Source organism: Coregonus clupeaformis, chromosome 23 (genome assembly GCF_020615455.1).
Source record: "Coregonus clupeaformis isolate EN_2021a chromosome 23, ASM2061545v1, whole genome shotgun sequence".
Classification (NCBI taxonomy): domain Eukaryota; kingdom Metazoa; phylum Chordata; class Actinopteri; order Salmoniformes; family Salmonidae; genus Coregonus; species Coregonus clupeaformis.
This window is the reverse complement of record NC_059214.1, coordinates 14,459,415-14,480,754: the sequence shown is the minus strand read 5'-3', so window position 1 is coordinate 14,480,754 and position 21,340 is coordinate 14,459,415. Positions and strand designations below refer to the sequence as shown.

Genomic DNA, 21,340 nt, shown 5'->3' with positions numbered 1-21,340 from the left:
ACCCTAATCACCTCCAGCGCACCTGCACCTCATCATCTCATCACCACCCCTATATAGCCCTGGACTGTTCAGTCATTGTTATGTGTAATTGTTAGTGTCTTGTCGTTTACTCACTCTTTGTTATTCTCTTTATCATTGTTAAGTAAACCTTTATTCATTATTATTTTTTAATCCAGTCAGATAAACACTCCAAACAGCCTACCCGACCGCTCGGAGGCGTCCGCATGGTCCTAAAGTACACTGTCGCCCTGTTTTGTATCACATTCCAATGATAAAACTGGGGAGGACAAAAATGCAATTTCAGAATGTGGGGGGGACTTCCGTCCCCAGTGAAGGTTGTGCCCCTGGATGTGGCCATAAGCCAAAATATACATGTATCTGTTGCAGGGATTTACCTTGGTTCTCTACAGAACTTTCAGATCTTGTTATGATGAGAAATCATACCTGGGCCAAGGCTAGTAAAACAGACTCTGTAGCTGATTGGCAGCTTTTCAGGAAATTGAGAAATAGATGCACCTCCTCAGTTAAGAAAGCTAAATCATGCTACTTTCTATCTCAGATTCTGCTGTTGATCCGTAAAATGTTTGGAAGACAGTTAATGCGCTGAAATTCGTCTCCCTCCCTGCCTAAGCAAGTTGTGTCCGGGTCTAGCATCTTTAATGAGAAAAGTTTGAAGTGATGCTTTTAATCAACATTTTATCTCTGCAGGCCTTTTATTTTAAATAATGGTGGTTTAATTGACGCTGAACAGTCAATCGACTGCTCTTCCCTCTCCCAGCCTCTAGTTGGCAGGATGGAAGATTCGTCAACTTATAGTGAATCTTTGTTTTCATTTCAACAACTCTCTACTCGATGTGCTAGATGCGCTGCTTAAGATTAATGTAAAAAAAAATCCATTGGGGGTGATTTGCTTGATCCTTTCATGCTGCAGCTTTCTGCTCCCCTAATTGTGGAATCATTGACACATATATTTAACTTGACAACTATCTCGGTCGCTACCCCTAGGGTCTGGAAGGCTGCCCAAGAAAATGTAACTTCCACTTGTATGCGGACGATACTGTTGTGTATTCTGTTGCCCCTTATGTTAACAAGGCTCTTTCAGAACTACAATCTGCCATTTTTGCTATACAGAAAGCCTTTGTTGAACTGAAATTGGTACTTAATGCAGGTAAAACTAAGTATATGTTATTTTCCAAAATGCTTAAAAATGTATCTGGTGATTTATGCATATTTACAGTACATATTGTCTAATGAATGCAGCTGCACCTATATTGAAGCCATTGGAGCCAGTTTATCATAGCTCACTATGCTTTATTATGGGCTATAGCTTCAGTACACATCACTGCATGCTGTATCAGAAAGTAGGCTCGCCCTCTCTTAAGTCATTGCACTGCTCTCTTTTTTATTATAAAGCCCAATTGTGCAAACTTCTGCCATACCGTACTTCATTGTTAAATTACAGACATACAAGTCACCAGTCCCGATCACAGGGATGGTTAACTCTGGAGATCCCTTCGGTCTCCACTAAGTTAGATAGATCTGTGTTCAGTTTTTTTGCACCTTACTTGTGGAATGATCTCCAGAACTCTTTAAAGTTGGAGGTTTTGGTGCCGCTAGGACAGTTCAGATGGCTGATTACTTTTTAGGAATGTGTTTGTTTTTCATGATCATGCTTTGTAAGTTACTTTTCTTAAATTGCTAGTAAATGTTGTATGTTTTTATTGCATTGGAACTATAAATATTGTGAATTTGTATGATTGTGTGCAGGGCTCCCTTGTAAAAGAGGCCTTGGTCTCAATGTGATTCCCAGGTTAAAAACTTGTTTTCAGAGTAATTCTACATGAATACGGAGTACCAACATGAGATTGCAGTTTTGGGGAGCACTGCAGTTAGTTCATGGACAAATTAAAATATTTGAATGCTTTATGTAATTCTTTGCACATGTAATGAAATAATTATTATCAAAATTTCTGATTGTTGCTCCTGGACTTAAGGTCAAGCTGTCTGCCCCGGTCTGTCCTCTCCATTCATTAGGCAATTTAAATGGTACATTTCATAGATTATTCAGATAAAGGACTTGCCTTGAGGTTTTTATTCACTATGCGGAGCATAGACAACCCTGGGATTTATCGAAGTCCTTACTGATAATTGTTGCAGTTTGATCCACTTGAAGACTTTTAGGGCCGTTTTACTAAGCAAATTAATCCTTCGCTAAGCCACGCCCCCCTTGGTTACTGTTGCAACCTCAGACAACATTTTCCCTTGAAGCCCTTGAAGGGGGGGGGGTGTCAATGTAAATAGTCCGGGTGGCCATTTGATTAATTTTTCAGTAGTCTTATAGCTTGGGGGTAGAAGCTGTTAAGGAGCCTTTTGGACCTAGACTTGGCGCTCCAGTACCGCTTGCCGTGCGGTAGCAGAGAGAAGTCTATGACTTGGGTGACTGGAGTCTTTGACAATTTTTTGGGCCTTACCCTGACACCGCCTAGTATATAGGTCCTGGATGGCAGGAAGCTTGGCCCCAGTGATGTACTGGGTCGTACGCACTACCCACTGTAGCGCCTTATGGTCGGATGCCGAGCATTTGCCATACCAGGCAGTGATGCAACCGGTCAGGATGCTCTCGATGGTGCAGCTGTAGAACTTTCTGAGGATCTGGGGACCCATGACACATTTTTTCAGTCTCCTGAGGGGGAAAAGATGTTGCGTGCCCTCTTCACGACTGTCTTGGTGTGTTTGGACCATGATAGTTTGTTGGTGATGTGGGCACCAAGGAACTTGAAACTCTCGACACGCTCCACCACAGCCCCGTCGATGTTAATGGGGGCCTGTTCAGCCCTCCTTTTCCTGTAGTCCACGATCAGCTCCTTTGTCTTACTCGCGTTGAGGGAGAAGTTGTTGTCCTGGTACCACACTGCCAGGTCTCTGACGACCTCCCTATAGGCTGTCTCATCGTTGATCAGTCCTACCACTGTTGTGTAATCAGCAAACTTAATGATGGTGTTGGAGTCGTGCTTGGCCACGCAGTCTTGAGTGAACAGGGAGTACAGGAGGGGACTAAGCACGCACCCCTGAGGGGCCCCAGTGTTGAGGATCAGTGTGGCAGATGTGTTTGTTGCCTACCCTTACCACCTGGGGGCGGCCCGTCAGGATGTGCAGGATCCAGTTGCAGAGCGAGGTGTTTAGTCCCAGGGTCCTTAGCTTAGTGATGAGCTTTGTGGGCACTATGGTGTTGAACGCTGAGCTGTAGTCAATTAACAGCATTCTCAAATAGGTTTTCCTTTTGTCCAGGTGGGAAAGGGCAGTGTGGATTGAGATTGCGTCATCTGTGGATCTGTTCGGGCGGTATGCGAATTGGAATAAGTCTAGGGTTTCCGGGAGGATGGTGTTAATGTGAGCCATGACCAGCCTTTCAAAGCATGGCTACCGACGTGAGTGCTACGGGGAGGTAGTCATTTAGGCAGGTTACCTTCGCACAGAGACTATGGAGGTCTGCTTGAAACATGTATGTATTACTGAATCGGTCAGGGAGAGGTTGAAAATGTCAGTAAAGACACTTGCCAGTTGGTCCACGCATTCTCTGAGTACATGTCCTGGTAATCCGCTACGGAGAGCGTGATCACACAGTCGTCCGGAACAGCTGGTGCTTTTTTTTTTTGCAGACGCTCTTATCCAGAGCGACTTACATACATAATTTTTTATACTGGCCCCCCGTGGGAATCGAACCCACAACCCTGGCGTTGCAAACGCCATGCTCTACCAACTGAGCTACATCCCTGCTGGCCATTCCCTCCCCTACCCTGGACGACGCTGGTCCAATTGTGCGCCACCCCATGGGTCTCCCGGTCACGGCCGGCTACGACAGAGCCTGGATTCGAACCAGGATCTCTAGTGGCACAGCTAGCACTGCGATGCAGTGCCTTAGACCACTGCGCCACTCGGGAGGTCATGCGTGCTTCAGTGTTGCTTGCCTCGAAGCGAGAATAAAAGGCATTTTGCTCGTCTGGTAGACTCGCGTCACTGGGGAGCTCGCAGCTGGGTTTCCCTTTGTAGTCCGTAATAGTTTACAAGCCCTGCCATATCCGACGAGCGTCAGAGCCGGTGTAGTAGGTTTCAATCTTAGTCCTGTATTGACGCTTTGCCTGTTTGATGGTTCGTCTGAGGGCATAGCGGGATTTCTTATAAGTGTCCAGATTAGTGTCCTGCTCCTTGAAAGCGGCAGCTTTAGCTCGGTGCGGATGTTGCCTGTAATCCATGGCTTCGGGTTGGGATAGGTTCGTACGGTCACTGTAGGGAGGACGTCATCGATGCACTTATTGATGAAGCCGGTGACTGAGGTGGTATACTCCTCAATGCCATTGGATGAATCCCGGAACATATTGCAGTCTGTGCTAGCAAAACATTCCTATAGCGTAGCATCCACGTCATCTGACCACTTCCGTATTGAGCGAGTCTCTGGTACTTCCTGCTTTAGTTTTTGCTTGTACGCAGGAATCAGGAGGATAGAATTATGGTCAGATTTGCCAAATGGAGGGTGAGGGAGAGCTTTGTATGCTCCTCTGTGTGTGGAGTAAAGGTGGTATATAGTTGTTTTTTCTCTGGTTACACATGTGACATGCTGGTAGAAATTAGGTAAAACTGATTTTTTTGTTTGCTTATGGCTCGTTGAGTGTGGTCTTAGTGCCAGCATCGGTTTGTGGTGGTAAATAGATGGCTACGAATAATATAGATGAAAACTCTCTTGGTAGATAGTGTGGTCTACAGGTTATCATGAGAAAAAGTGTGTGCGAGCAAGGAGGCCTACAAACCTGACTCAGGTACACCAGCTCTGTCAGGAGGAATGGGTCAAAACTCACCCAACTTATTGTGGGAAGCTTGTGGAAGGCTACTCGAAACGTTTGACCCAAGTTAAACAATTTAAAGGCAATGCTACCAAATACTAATTGAGTGTATATAAACTTCTGACCCACTGGGAATGTGATGAAATAAAAAAAGCTGAAATAAATCATTCTCTCTACTAATATTTTGACGTTTCACATTCTTAAAATAAAGTGGTGATCCTAACTGACCTAAGACAGGGAATTTTTACTAGGATTAAATGTCAGGAATTGTGAAACTGAGTTTAAATGTATTTGGCTAAGGTGTATGTAAACTTCTGACTTCAACTGTAAACGTGAACGATGACAGTTGCTATCCATTGGAGCGCTGCGATTGGTTGCCCAACATTCTGGGACGGGCCTAGGCGAACTGTCAATTGTGAGTACAAGTGGTCTCTATTTCAATATGAAGACTTTGTTTCATTTCTTCACAGATGATGGCGCGAAGTCTCTAGGCACCCAATTGACACTGGATGACCTCTATCAACGAGAGTTCCAGGTGCATGACCCTGATGCTAAGTGGATCAATGGTACGTTTAGGCAGTATATGCATAACTCTACATATCTAATGTCGCTCATATTTGAAATAACATTGTATCTGTTTCAAATGTATTTTGTTTCCATTCGCTATGACTGCTGAGCAGCCATTATTGGGACCTGTTGCTCCTCGAATTTAGATCCATCTTCCCTGGATTCTCCTCTATTAACTGAACACATCATATTTCATAGCATCTGTATGTTGTCTGCTGGAGACTTGTGCCTCTTGCTAAATCAAGATTTGTAAACATCACCCATCTGCTTTTTATTTTCAACACAGAACATCACAAAGCCCAAAAGTAAACATCAAAAAGCTTTCAAAGCGAAATGGCACCGGCATCAAAAGCTCTCAAAGAATTGTGTCCTTTTGAAGATTTTTGTATGCGTGTTGAGCTGACAAAGTACATTTGTTTCTGCCAATTGTCTCTGGTGGTGTTTGTTCATCAGAGTTCACCATTCAGAATCTGAATTTCAATGGAGACGACATACTGTATATCTCTGAGGAACATTTTTCTGCCATTAGGATTAATTGTGCTGGCATTTTCCGATACCTTTAAAGGTACCAAACTACCATCACTGCTGCTGTTTGTCTGATATTAAATATTCATGCTGTTAAGGAACGTGTTAATGTACGTTTTACTCAGAGGGGCCAGGAGTGGTTAATCTTCTCCACATGGGCATGAAATAGTTGACCTACTGCAGCAGATAAGCAAGCACATGAAAGAAAATAAACTGTATTACACAAATTTGAACATTATACTGAAACAAACTCATTTCAAGCCCTATCAGAGCCTTGAAGGCAAATACAAGCCTTGAAAGAGGATGCATGATCAGGTAACATTGATACAATCACTGTTTAAATACCACCTGTGGAGTGTAAATTAATCATACCACCAGCAGTGAACAATGATAGAATACATTACTGTAATCTATGGGAATTCTTGTTCCGTTGGGAACCAGCACTCTTGGTTATGAATCGTTCACTCCTCAGACATTCAGTACTCCGGAGCCAGAACGGTATGGGATGTACCATCTGCAACAATTGACAAATCAAGATCCGGAAGATCAGAGAGGGATTTCATGCGTTATGTTCAAGCTTGCAAATCACTGCTGCTTTCACTCGTTTGTGTTTACAGTATGTGAAGCGAAGACTGTATTTTAGCACTGTCTTGCTGTGGATAGTGTCAGAAGCGGTGTTGCAGATATGAAGGGGTCAGACCAGTTTATAACACTCTCAAATCACTGTATTATTTCATCCACATTATCTGAAGGAGAGTCTTTTCAAAATATCATGAATAAAGCATCACGAATAGCCCCTTTCATGACAAAGCACTCCTCCCCTTCTGAGTCTCCCTGTCTAAGAGTTTGAGTTTGGCTTGTCTGTATAGGTGCTGTCAGCTTGTCACTTTACTCAGCATCTCAGTCTTCTGACAGGCTAGGACATGCTGCTGTCTCCTTGCAGTCATGCTCTATTTTCCACTCCTGAAAGATGGGGCCTCACTATTCATCCTTCAATTCCAAAGAGCGCTCCTCACAACTGCCTGAGTGCAAACCCCTGAAGTACTGCTATTACTTCACTGACATTCTTAAAGGTCCAATGCAGCCGTTTCTATCTCAATATCAAATCATTTCTGAGTAACAATTATACCGTATAAAAAAACAAAACACACACACACACAGCAGCTGTGATGGAAACAGGACGTTTCGGTACAATTTTATAAAAGCTGACAAATAATTTGTTTGTTCGGCATGGTGGGATCTGATTGTGTCGGTAAAATTGATTATGCGAGACATGACGGTGGAAATGCCTTTATGAGCAAATATTGATATAATATCCATCAAATCGAAGTAAACTTGAAGTCATGCGATGATATGGTCTGTGTGGTCCTCCCACTACGACTCTGAAACACATGCAGTTTATTAGGCTACAGATTAAATATGTTATGATGAACTTCACATGTTGGTGAAAGTGCACAGTGATCTTGATGCTCCTTTCCAATAAATATTGGTGGTCTTATTCTGGTGACATGATGATCGATGCTTGACTGCCGTTTGAAAAATAAACATTCTCGCTCTTATCCATATTAATCTCATGTAGACTAGCCTAACCGCACAGCCTACCCACACTGTATCTGCGAGCTGTTGGCTAGAGTGCACATGCGAAGACATTTGCTATTTAACGCAACAGTTAGTGTGACAAAACTATCGTTAGATTTGAAAATGCGATTGGAACACATTTAAAATTCTAGATTTTTATTCGGTACATGAAAACTTAAGCGAAAAAGAAAAATGTGTGTGCACTACATCATCACGCACTGATTTCTATCCACAACAAGTCAGTTTGGAGGAAACACACCACTTGTGGGAAAATTCACCTTTTTTTTTTATGCAGATTTTTGAATATTCACATGAATCTGTCGCCAATTGGATTGTTTTCAAATAAAATTGTCAAAAATAAACAATTTCATTTTTCTCAAGCAAGAATTTTGCTAGGACTGTCTGAGTGGGAGGGTAAAACTGAAAACTAGCTGTTATTGGCAGTGAGGTTTGGAATTCTCTTTCTTATTGGTCTATAAACTAATTTACCGCCTGGTGATGTCACCAAACAGTCAAACTCCATCCCACCAAAACTGGCTAAAATTCCAGGTGGTCTTGTCAAACAGCTCTTATACTAAAAGGGCATTAACATTATTCACAATTTCACAGTATTATTCCAATCTCATAGTGTTGAAATATATATATATATATATAAAACAGGAAACTCATTTTGTTGATTGCACTGGGCCTTTTAATAATGCTATTTCTCAGGCCTACTTTGCTGATTCAGACTTATATTCTAAAGCACGATGCAGTTTCAAAGTTTGTGTTCCTGCATAGAAGGTCTCTCTTTTGTTAAAAGCCACAAAATGAGTCAATGTTATTGCTGGAAAGTGAAACCTTTGCTGGTTCTACCTTGTTTCAAGTTATCTTTGTTTTCTTTAACAGTTGATGACGGTTTCATTGTTGATCGAGACTTGAGTGCTAGTTTGACTTTGCCAGTAGCCAAAGATGTAACAGAAAATCTGCCATTTTAGCTAAGGTATACCACACCTGTATAAAACAGCAACCATGCATATTGCTTTGAGCTTTAGTTCGTAAACTTTGAGACTACAGACCACATTGAACATAGCAAACATCTTGCAGATGCAGAAGTTGTCTTGCACAAGTTTAAAATGTTCCAAACACAGAAAAAGAGCGGATAAACGTCTGTTCTAGTCAGATTTCATACATTATTAATAGACCCAAGTCTACACTTCGGTCCTCAAAACAGTATCCCACAATCGGACAACATGACCTGATGAATACTTTTAACTTATTTGAGCACTGGAAACTTTGAAGGACAGAGAAAAAAGATGGATAAAAAAAAAACACTCTAGGAATTGATGTCAATTACCAATGCAAGACCAGATGTCGTTAGTTAATTAGTAGACCTCCAGACGCCTCTTTGTGGCTGCTAAAATAAAAACGTGCCCGGCTTGATGGAGGCACTGGAATGAGCTCTGGTATTTGTTCTGACACCTACTTCACTGCCCCGTGGATAACAAACCTTGCCATTCTTCCTGGCGATAGCACCATTTACATCAGGATGATGCCAGCTGGTCTACTCAAGCTGCAATTTTAAGAAATGTTGAAATGCGCCGTGGTGACAATGTGCACTAAGCATTAGATCCTTCCTTATATTGGGAAGCAAAGGCAGGGGCTGTTGGTATACAAGTTGAACGAGTTGAGGCTGATGTGAATTTGGAAACATCTATGGATATAATACATTGTGGATGGCTGCTCTTCTTTAACATTTGTCAGACAATCCACATGTTATTGAGGCCTGTGATAATGCACAGAGGCAGATCGAGTTTGTGCTTTAGCTTTGTATGCTCTGCTCAGAAACTGTGTTGTACCTTCAAGGCAACCGTCACTTCCACTTGCCATCTGCCAGTGTGTTGACAAAGGAAGCTTCATCCAGAAATTCAAGAATAGTGTCAAAGCAATTTGATAAAGTATTTTTTTAAACTGCGTCACAAAGGGAAATACCAACAAACATTTTTGGGGTGAAAAGTACCAGTAGAACATGTACAGAAGAAAATGATATTGAACACATTGCATTGAAAGGGCACTCCATATGGTCTGCATACGATCTGTACAGTACAAATGTTGCACAAATGCAATATATAAATACCAGCCAACCACAGGTTGATTCAAGACTACAAGCTAACAGTGTGTCACAATATTTACAGTTTAGTAGGCTACAGTTGATTCAGTATGCTACCTGCTTACTCCAAACGAATTATGAATCACAATGACAGTTTTTAAAAAATACATTCTTATTAAGTACTCTTGGAGTGTTATATAAAATTCTAACTGAATAACATTCTGGTCCCATCTTCTCTTTTACCCTCTTTCTCCTATTGATCATGTCAACCATCCATCACTTTTTTTTTATGTTTATTTTCCTGTCATTGTGCTTTAATGTATTCTGAGGCATCTCTGTTTTATAGCCCACCGCCCCAAGGTTGACGCCTTAGAACTAATTCAATGACATTTACTGTTTATGAGATGAAGGCTTTGTAATGATTTTGGGCTGTCAAAAGCATTAATGAAATCTTGGACTCCCCAGATTGTAAAATTGGCCAGAGATTAAAGATATTGGCCGACGCTCCCGTCATTTTTTTTCCTGTTGATGTGTAATCTTACTGAGCCAAGTTGTCACTGATACTCTAAGTGAGTCGGTAGATTATTGTGCATGTTGAGTGTCTCAATTCTTCAGGGGGGGACCTCTTTGTGCAGTTGTAATTTCTCATTGCAATGACAAGTCATTTGGTGCTTCACCCAAGGGATGTCTCACATGGGATGTCATTTACAGGATACCTGAGACAAGTGTCTATGCTTAAAGACACATATTTGGCACCATTCCTATAATTGTGTATGTGCACTGGAATGCTTTGCCATTCATTGTGACATCTCTAATTTACTGGCAGCGGGCCAAGTTGAATGAATGAAGTAAGTATATAGATTGAAAGTAGCAACCATAACCCTAGGTCTCAGCATTGACTTCACCTTTAACCTTTCAATTATTCACCTTACAAACTTTAACCCCAACACTCACAGGGTCCTCCCTCTTCCCCCTCTCTTTCTCTCTCTCTCCCTCTGTTTTCCTCCCTCTCTCTCTCTGACAGATGAGGATATTATTTTCAGGACCTGGGATGGTGACGTGTTCAAAACCAACACGCAGAGCAATGAGACAGACCTCCTACTGAAAAACACCACTTTCGTGAGTAATAATATAATAATAATATAAATATAATATAATATGCCATTTAGCAGACGCTTTTATCCAAAGCGACTTACAGTCATGTGCGCATACATTTTTACGTATGGGTGGTCCCGGGGATCGAACCCACTACCCTGGCGTTACATGCGCCATGCTCTACCAATTGAGCTACAGAGGACCAGAGTACTTACCATCTCTCTTCCCAGAGAACTCACATTAGAGAGACATGCTCTCCTTAAGGTTCCCTTTGGCAAGTGGTTGCCTCCAGTGACACCTTGCCATCTTGTTTTATTTGCCAAATGTTGTATACTGGAATGAGACAATGTTTTTAAAATAAGTCTGAGAATATACTACTAAGCCATTCTTGTGGCATTGGAATACATGTGTAGTTCATGCTAATCCAATAAATAATTATATTCACTTATTACTTTTTCATGCTTCAAAACAAACAATTTGAATGGACTGTAACTGCAGGTGAACAGTCACAGTATCTGTTATTCTCTTTCCACTATTTTCCCTTTCTTTCCAGGCAACATTTAAGGCCTCCAAGTTTGCAGTTTCTCCAGATCTAAACTTTGTTCTTCTGGGCTATGATGTGAAACAGGTCAGTGATTTTTTTTTTTTATGTGCCGTTTTCTGAAGCATATCTCAAAATGATACACAGCTTTGTAGCCTGGTCCCAGATCTGTTTGTGCTGAATAGCCAACTCATTTGGTTATTGTCATGCCAAACATTTGTTGATATTGAAAATGTATAATAACACAAACTGAGTTACAGTAAAAAACTGAATTTCCCTACATTAATATGAGAATGACATTGGAGAATGAACGGTGTTGGGCCTGTGTGTCTCTGGTCTCCTGTGTGTTTCCTTAATGCATCCTTCTCTATTTCTCCCAAAGAGATATTAGACACAACAAATGCACAGAGAATGAGAACAACAAAGACAGTGAGTGCTAGAGGAGACCTTTCTGTGAGATTGGCCTTGTCATTTGCGGTGATCTCACTAGCTGTGTTTTGAGGCCTTCCTCTTGTTCGTATTCTGTGATGTTCTGGTAAAGAAAGGTAATTCTCGTGACTCTGTGGAAAAGTAACTGCATTAAAAGGTGGAGGTCTTCCTCCTCATGTCCTACCTGTGTCTGCTCTTATTAGGTTTATAGTGACCTTGAAACGTTTTGTAAATACTACTAGTTCACTTCCTGCTGACCTAGTGTCTGTTTGGTCCTACAGAAGCATACAATAACTCTTTACATTATTCGGCTCTTTTTGAGTCTATATAAATGTGGGAAACACTGTTTTTGGATAGTACCCCACTGATGCATCTTTAGATGCTCAAGCACAAACCATCAACTAAAAATAACACAACAATAAAGCAATTATTAATATTTAACACGTGTCTGCTGCAACTTTGTTGGCATGCACCAACAAAACATCAGCGTTAGTGGATAGCTTGCTTGGTTCACTGGATGTGTGATGAGTACTAAGGATACGAAGAGGCAGGACGCAGACGCAGGAATCAACAAGGTAAAGGTTTACTTAACAATGATAAAGAGAATAACAAGGAGCGAGTAAACGACACGACGCTAACAATTACACATAACAATGACTGAACAGTTGAGGGCTATATAGTGGTGGTGATGAGATGAGGTGCAGGTGCAGGTGCGCTGGTGTTGATTAGGGTGCATTGGGTTTCCATTCCTGTGTTGCCGAGGTGGTGTGCTCAGACCGGTTGCTCAGTTGACCGTAGAATCAGAGCGCCGGAGGGGAGCAACAGGAGGAGACGTGACAGTGTGTGGCTCCCGCCGCAGGACGTCCCCGGCCGTGAGGACGACCCCGAGGACGAGGAGCGGGCCTGTCAGGGCGGCGACGGTGGAAGTCCCGAATTAGGTTGGGGTCCAGAACGTCCCTAGCCAGAACCCAGCTCCTCTCCTCAGGGCCATACCCCTCCCAGTCCACCAGGTAAAGGAGCCGTCGGTACCTGGAGTCCAGCAGATCCCTCACAGCATACGCCGGACTCCCGTCAATGTCCATGGCCGGAGGGGGTGTACCCCGGGGGATGGCATCCGCCATAGGACCAGGAACCACTGGCCTGAGGAGAGACACATGAAAAGTAGGTGAGACACGGTAGTGAGGGGGAAGGAGCAGCCGGTACGACACCTCATTAATCCGCCGGAAGACCTTAAACGTCCCCACAAACTGGGGGCTCAGTTTCTTGCAGGGCAGGCGGAGAGGGAGGTTTCGAGTGGACAGCCATACACGATCACCAGGCTGGAATATGGGAGCCCCACTGCGGTGGCGGTCAGCTTGGTCCTTCTGCCGATGAATGGCCCTCTGGAGACGGACATGGGTGGCCCTGCGAAACCACTCGTCGACAGCGGGCACATCGGTCTGGCTGGGTGTCCAAGGGGCAAGGGCCGGCTGGTACCCCAGGACGCATTGGAAGGGAGTGAGCCCTCTGGAGGAGTGACCGAGGGAGTTCTGGGCATATGCCCAGGGAAGAAACCTCGCCCACTCACCCTGCCGGTCCTGACAGTGGCAACGAAGAAAGCTCCCCAGCTCCTGGTTCATGCGCTCCACCTGCCCATTTGACTGAGGCATATACCCGGAAGTGAGGCTGGCCGTGGCCCCGATCTTCTCCAGGAAAGCCTTCCACACTCGGGAGGGGAATTGGGGGCCACGGTCCAAGACGATGTCCTCCGGAAGTCCATAGTGACTGAAGACCTGTTGGAACAGGACCTCAGTGACCTGGAGAGCAGAAGGAAGACCAGTTAGTGGCAAAAAACTGCATGATTTTGAGAACCGATCTACGACCACCATGACTGTGGTGAAGCCATCAGAACGTGGGAGGTCGGTAACAAAGTCTATGGACAGGTGTGACCAAGGTCGCTGAGCCACTGGTAGAGGAACTAGTTTGCCTGCCGGGGCGTTCCGAGGTGTCTTTGTTTGGGCACAGACGGAACAGGAGTTGACACAGCGAGAGACATCAGTAGGCCACCAGTATTTTTGTGATAAAGAATGCAGGGTGCGTGTAATACCGGAGTGCCCTGCCGTAAAAGTGGTGTGCGCCCAGATTAGCAGGTGGTCACAGACACTGGTGGGTACATACACGCGCCCCGGAGGGGCGTTGGCAGGGGCTGAGTCCTCCTGATCCGCCAGGCGGATGTCCTCGTCCACATCCCAAACAACAGGTGCAACAATGAGAGACGCGGGCAGGATAGAAACCCCCAGATCCTTCCTTTCTCCGGTATGGTGCATCCTGGAGAGTGCATCACCTTTCACATTCTGGGATCCTGGGCGGTAGGACAGAATAAACTGAAAGCGAGTAAGAAATTGGGCCCACCTGGCTTGACGAGAGTTCATCCGTTTCGCTGCCCGTATGTGCTCCAAATTCCGGTGGTCATTAACAATCCGGAATGGATGGACTGCACCCTCCAGCCAGTGTCTCCATTCCTCCAGAGCGAGGACCTCCGTCAACAGCTCCCTGTCTCCAACTCCATAGTTCCTCTCTGCGGGGGTAAGCTTTTTAGAGAAAAAGGCACAGGGATACATTTTCTCTGGCTTACCTTGCCGCTGGAAGAGGACCGCACCCACACCCTCCTCAGATGTGTCCACCTCCAGGATGAAGGACCAGATGGATCTGGGTGTTTTAGGATGGGCGCTGTGGTGAACCTCTCCTTAAGCCTCTTGAAGGCAGCGTCAGCCTCAGGGTTCCAGGACCGCTTCTGAGGCCCACCCTTAAGGAGAGAGGTGAGTGGGGTGGCTATGGAGCTGAAGGACCTGATGAAATGCCGATAGAAATTGGCGAAGCTCTGTAGGCCCTTGATGATGGGGACTGGCCATGACCTGACGGCGTCGGTCTGCTCTCTTTCAATGAACACCCCCTAATGACTGATCCTGTATCCCAGGAAGGAGATGGCCTGTTTGTGGAATTCGCATTTCTCCCCCTTCACCAACAGGCTGTGTTCCCAGAGGCGGAGTAGGAAAGCTCTGACATGCTCCTCAAACGTAGCCGAGTAGATCAGGTTATCGTCGTTGTACACCACCACCTGTCTACTCATCATGTCTCGGAACACGTCATTGATGAAGGTGCGTTGGCGAGGCCGTATTGCATGACGCAATATTCATAGTGGCCTGAGGTAGTGCTGAATGCCGTCTTCCACTCGTCTCCTTCCCGGATTTGGATCAGGTTGTAGGCACTCAGGTCCAACTTGGTAAAGTACCGGGCCCCTCGTAGCTGCTCGATGGCCAACAGAACCAGAGGAAGGGGGTACCGGTACTTGGTGGTGACTGCGTTCAGCCCCTTGTAGTCAATGCACGGCCTCAGTCCTCCGTCTTTTTTGGCCACGAAGAAGAAGCTGGCGGAGGCAGGAGAGGTAGAGCGTCTGATGAACCCCTGTTTCAGGGTCTCTGCCACATACTTCTCCATGGCCTCAGTCTCCGCCATGGAAAGGGAATAAGTGCAACTCTTTGGGGGGTGTTGTCCCTCCAGCAGGTCAATGGCGCAGTCCCAGGGCCTGTGAGGAGGGAGACAGCCTTTGAAGAAGAGAAGACATCGGAGAGATCTGTGTACTCACGTGGAATGTTGTGCTGGTGGGCGGACTCCGGACTCTCCACTGACGTGGAACAACAAACCACCGGCAGGCACGTTTTCCGGCATGAGGTGGACCAGGCTGTGATCCTCTTGGTGATCCAATTGATGGTGGGGTTGTGTATTCTGAGCCAGGGCAATCCCAAGACGATACGGTGAAGGGGTGACGTGACGATGTGGAATGACAGCTCCTCGTGGTGCTTCGGTAGTGTGGGAATGGTGATGGGGAGAGTGACATGCGTAATTGTGCCTGATCCAGATGGTTTATTGTCCAGCGAGGTGACGTGTAGCGGAGAAGGCAGTGGCACGGTGGGCAAACCCCATTCAGAGACCAGCTTCCTATCTATAAGGTTCCCCGCTGATCCGGAATCTATCATTGCAGTGGAAATGGAAAAGACGGAATAACCAGTCACCATTATGGGAACTAAAAACAATGGTTTTGTGATAGATGACGTAACATTCATGGAGCGGCGTCGGGAGTCATACGGCCTAGATTGGGAGCCGCCAGGAGATTTGTGGTCCGTGGTGGTGTAGGGGGTGCTGCCCACCTCCATGGGTGAGGACCCGGAGGCAGGGCGGCTTCCATAGCTCCAATGGGGTGAGTGTCGAGGCTCCTGGAGGTGTTGGGAATGCTGTCTTTCTCTCAACATGTTGTCAAGACGGATGGACGTGGCGATGAGGGTATCAAGGTCCATCTCGTCGTCCCGACATGCGAGTTCCATATTGATGTCCTCCCCTAAGCCTCTCCTGAAGGCTGTGCACAGAGCAGGCCGTGCACAGAGCACGCTCTGTGCTAAAGCTCAGAGCGTACTCGGACGAGGGCCCCTCTCCCTGTTGTAGCTGGAGGAGGCGTCCTTTCCCTCTGTGGGATGATCAAACACCGCCCTGATCCGAGCGAGGAAGGTGGAGTAGGGAAGCGCCGCGGCCTCACCTCCTTCCCAGACTGCCGTGGCCCAATCAGCGCCTTTCCTTTAAGTTGCAAAATCACCCGCGCTATCCTGGCTTGGTCAGATGGATATGACCCAGGGTGACACGCCAGATAAAGTGAAACCTGTAGCAGGAAGCCGCTACATTTAGTAGTTTTACAATCATAGCGCTCCGGTAGGGTGAGCGGTCCCTCAGATGTTGGTGATAGCATGGGAACAGGTGGACTGGGTGCACTCACCGCTCCCTGAGGTGGAACCAGAGCGCTGGGCAGATTATGCAGAGTTTGGAGCACTTCCTGCATGGTGGCGTTCAGCTGGGCAAGCTGCTGCTGATGCTGGTCGAGGCGCTGGGAAACTCCAGGAGGATTACCTGCTGCATCCATTTTCGTGAGAGGTGTGTAATTCTGTGACGAGTACTGAGGATACGAAGAGGCAGGATGCAGACGCAGGAATCAACAAGGTAAAGGTTTACTTAACAATGATAAAGAGAATAACAAATAGCGAGTAAACGACAAGACACTAACAATTACTCACAACAATGACTGAATAGTCCAGGGCTATATTGTGGTGATGATGAGGTGCAGGTGCGCTGGAGGTGATTAGGGTGCGTTGGGTTTCCATTCCTGTGTTGCCGAGGTGGTGCACTCAGACCGGTGGCTCAGTAGACTGGCGAATCAGAGCGCCGGAGGGGAGCAACTGGAGGAGACGTGACAGGATGGTTAGTTCTGGATCTTTTTTAAGGCTAATGGAATGCACACTGAAGGTGCCTTTGGTCTCAATCGAGTGTGCTTTATCTTTGTGGTATGACTACATAGTGGAAAGATATGTTTTTGCCCTGTTTCTAACAGTTTGGAAAATAATGAGAGGTTGTGTATATTTATTATCGTGTTTTTCTATCAATCCAGTCAAATTCAACCATTTAATTAACCTCAGGACAAAAGTTGTATCCGCATCAAAGCAATTAGTTGTAAACAATCCAATACATTTTTTTCTATCATTTTACAAAAACAGCTGTTGTCCAAAGAGAAAGCAATTATCGTTTAACGTAAGCCTATAGGCTCCAGGCTCGATAGATATCAAATCAAAATTGTATTTGTTTGATGTGTAATTGAAATGTATTACTTGATTGAATAATTAGCGGCATGCAATGATAGGACATACTTTGCAATACTTGGAGAAAGCACATATTTACAGAAACCATTTTCCATTCTTGTGTTCAGTGATTTTCTCTTTCATAATATGAAGAGGCTCCAGAGAAGGAAAGATAGGCGATATCCAGGGGAAACCTTCCTACTCAGATTACCTCTTATTCATTAGTTTGGTTGCAAACAACAATAGAAAATTGGCTACGAAACGCTAGCAACATGGTTTTTGATCTTCTGAATCCAATCTGTTACTGGCTCAGTAAGGATGACCTAACCTAAGTATTTCACTGAAACGTGACCCCTCATATGATGAAGCAGGTATTTTAATGGAATAACCAGCCGTACTTTGAGTTCCCGATATTTCACAACTGTATGTCATAGCCGACCATAGGCATAACGTCTCCAAACCCATCATCAAAAAATATTGGATACCCAATAAACAGGGACAGTTTCAAAACCAGTGCCATTTACACTTTTCATCAAATGAATGCCCTGATGGAATTAAATAGCTTGCTTGCAAAAGGCAAGACTTTACAGCAAAACCTATTAAAAATATGAATGCTTATTCAGTCAGTATGCATAGATACTCTAGCCGATGGCTCTCAAAGTGTGTCCATTACAACACTGCTTGGTTTCAGCGCTCCACACATCTTTTCCTGCTGCCTACATAGCTCCTCTCTCACACTCATTCTTCTGGAGCGCATAAAAGCCATTCAATTTTTGGCACTTCAGTATGGAGCCAATTTTCATCTTGTTTAATAGCAGACCGGGGAACATGAGAGTGGCTCACAACAACACATGCTGATCATCTTGATTCAGATACTGGTTTGTATAATGCAGTCTGCATTCTCACCAGCCTTGTGGAACGATAGAACCAAGCACCAGAAGATGGTTAGTAGGGTAGATAAGAGCCTGTTCAAAATGCAGAGGAGGATATGGATCTGATGAGGGTACAGTGTATTCGGAAAGTAGTCAGACCCCTTGACTCTTTCCCTATTTTGTTACGTTACAGCCTTATTCTAAAATAGATTAAATCGTTTTTTCCCCTCATCAATCTACACACAATACCCCATAATGACAACGCAAAAACAGGTTTTTAGAAACTGTTGCAAATTTATATAAAACCCACCACGTAAATATCACATTTACATCAGTATTCAGACCCTTTACTCAGTACTTTGTTGAAGCACCTTTGGCAGCGATTACAGCCTCGAGTCTTCTTGGATATGAAGCTAAAAGCTTGGCACACCTGTATTTGGGGAGTTTCTCTCATTCTTCTCTGCAGATCCTCTCAAGCTCTGTCAGGTTGGATGGGGAGTGTCGCTGCACAGCTATTTTCAGGTCTCTCGAGAGATGTTAGATCCGGTTTAAGTCCGGGCTCTGGCTGGGCCAACCAAGGACAAGACTTGTCCCGAAGCCACTCCTGCGTTGTCTTGGTTGTGTGCTTAGGGTCGTTGTCCTGTTGTAAGGTGAACCTTAGCCCCAGTCTGAGGTCCTGAGCGCTCTGTCTCCAAGTCCCTGCCGCTGAAAAACATCCCTACAGCATGATGCTGTCACCACCATGCTTCACCGTAGGCATGGTGCCAGGTTTCCTCCAGACGTGATGCTTGGCATTCAGGCCAAAGAGTTCAATCTTTGTTTCATCAGACCAGAGAATCTTGTTTCTCGTGGTCAGAGTCCTTTAGGTGCCTTTTGGCAAACTCCAAGCTGACTGTCATGTGCCCTTTACTGAGGAGTGCTTCCGTCTGGCCAATCTACCATAAAGGCCTGATTGGTGGAGTGCTGCAGAGATGGTTGTCCTTCTGGAAGGTTCTCCCATCTCCACAGAGGAACTCTGGAGCTCTGTCAGAGTGACAATTGGCTTCTTGGTCACCTCCCTGACCAAGGCCCTTCTCCCCGATTGCTCAGTTTGGCCAGGCGGCCAGCTCTAAGAAGAGTCTTGGTGGTTCCAAACTTCTTCCATTTAAGAAGGTTTGAGGCCACTGTGTTCTTGAGGACCTTCAATGCTGCAGATCTGTGCCTTCAACACAATCCTGTCTCAGAGCTCTATGTACAATTCCTTTGACCTCATGGCTTGGTTTTTGCTCTGACATGCACTGTCAACTGTGGGACCTTATATGGACAGGTGTGTGCCTTTCCAGATCATGCACAATCAATTGAATTTACCACAGTTGTAGAAACATCTCCAAGATGATCAATGGAAACAGGATGCACCGGAGCTAAATTTCGAGTCTAATAGCAAAGGGTCTGAATACTTATGTAAATAAGGTAAAAAATACATTTTCACTTTGTCATTATGGGGTATTGTTTGTAGATTGATGGAAAAAAAAGTATTTAATCAATTTTAGAATAAGGCTGTAACGCAAACAAAATGTGGAAAATGTCAAGGAGTCTGAATACTTTCCGAATGCACTGTATATGCCGTGTGATAGGCTATGCTTGCTTTTATGGATACATGGAACTGAGAAAGATGCCCCATTGATGTAAATTAGTGTTATGCTAGACTTAACATGTGTTTTTACCAGCCTGGGAGGTTAGCCAGCCAATGTGTTACTATATGACCTGACAGCATTCAATTATTGTCATTTATTACTAGATGGAACTATCCCTCTCAATAATTTAAAATAGCCTATTTTCTTACCTATTTAAAATAGCCTATCAGTTCTTACCAGTCAACAGTGGTTTAATCAACGTTAGTGTTGCAACCATGAACATTTACATGCCTCCTGCCTTATCAGTGCCATAATGAGACGATTCATATGCACTGCTGCGTACGTTCCATTTAGACACGTTCGTAACAGCCATGCAGCTTTAAAGGCCCACTCCTTCATTTGAAAACAACAAAACGGCATTCCTGCCGTTTGGTTTAATATATAGCTCAGGGAAGGGAATGGAGAAATGTAATCTGTAAAATTCAAAAGAATCAATGGGTGTCTAATTAATTTAAATCATCAAAAATGGCTGCAAAAATGAGAGTGGGCTTTAAGACGGGCTTGCGGAGCTCTGCCACAGTCAGGTGTAGTGGTTACCCCATAGAGACGCACACAGAGCAGAGTCTAGCATCTGTGTTTTCCTGCCTTGCCGTGGTTGCGGCTTATGCCAAAAAGGCAATATCCCAAAACAAACAAAAGGCTTTCTGTCCTAGGCAAGCCACTCGCTCCTGTTTTGCACCACCGTTTAACATTGCATTTGCACAGAGGGCTGGAAGGTGTATTTTGAGGGAGAGTGTGAGGAGATAATACCAACATTTAGTTTTTTGTGGAGGCTCAGGTGTTGACAGTTAATATGAAGCTATGATCACATTATAGGTCAATTGCACACAAGGTCCAACTCAAATTTGACTTCCGCTTTTAAACCAACCCCTCCGAAGGACAAACATACATATGCAGGGTTTTTTGGAGAGGTGCGGGGGGCTGCCACATTGGGCGCCCGGGGAGCTGTTGTTGTGTGGATTAAGTGCCTTGCTCAAGGGCACAACAGCAGGCAATGGCATCTAGGATGTGATACCAGCAACCCTCCAGTTGCCAGCTCACTTCCTGAAAGATTTTTCCCGTCAGACCCAGGATTTGAACTGGCTACCATCCGGTTGCTGGCTCGTCTCTCTAACCATTAGACTGTTTTTTCTCCTCCTCAAGCTAACACCCTGGGGAAAGAGTGGTTGTATGATTTACTTTTGTTCTACCTCACTCAAGCGTAGGAGCTTCTAGCAAATAGATTTGTAGACACAGGCCTACTTATAAATCCAAGGGAAGTTGTTGGGCAATGTTCAGACTTCAGAGTCTCACAAACTGTCTGAGTGGTCACCAACCGTGATTCTGAAGAGCTATACAGGTTTTAGTTCCAGCCCAGACATAACATTTTGCTGGTGAGGTGTGAGAACTTCAAAATATATTTTTAAGAGCAGTTAGTGTTCTCTATTTGTTGAGGTAGTCTGATGTAAGTTGTAGAACGAACTACATATTTTAACA

The 21,340-nt window shown here is 44.8% G+C and overlaps 1 protein-coding gene across 1 annotated transcript in view; it reads left to right on the top strand.

Annotated features, from left to right (window-relative positions):
- LOC121536642 (inactive dipeptidyl peptidase 10-like) overlaps positions 1-21,340 on the top strand; it is a 235,357-nt gene that overhangs the window by 163,133 nt on the left and 50,884 nt on the right. The window contains exons 3-5 of the mRNA XM_041844050.2: positions 5,309-5,404; positions 10,622-10,716; positions 11,246-11,320. Of these exons, the coding sequence (XP_041699984.1) occupies positions 5,309-5,404; positions 10,622-10,716; positions 11,246-11,320 (266 nt within the window). The remainder of the gene's footprint in view (positions 1-5,308; positions 5,405-10,621; positions 10,717-11,245; positions 11,321-21,340) is intronic.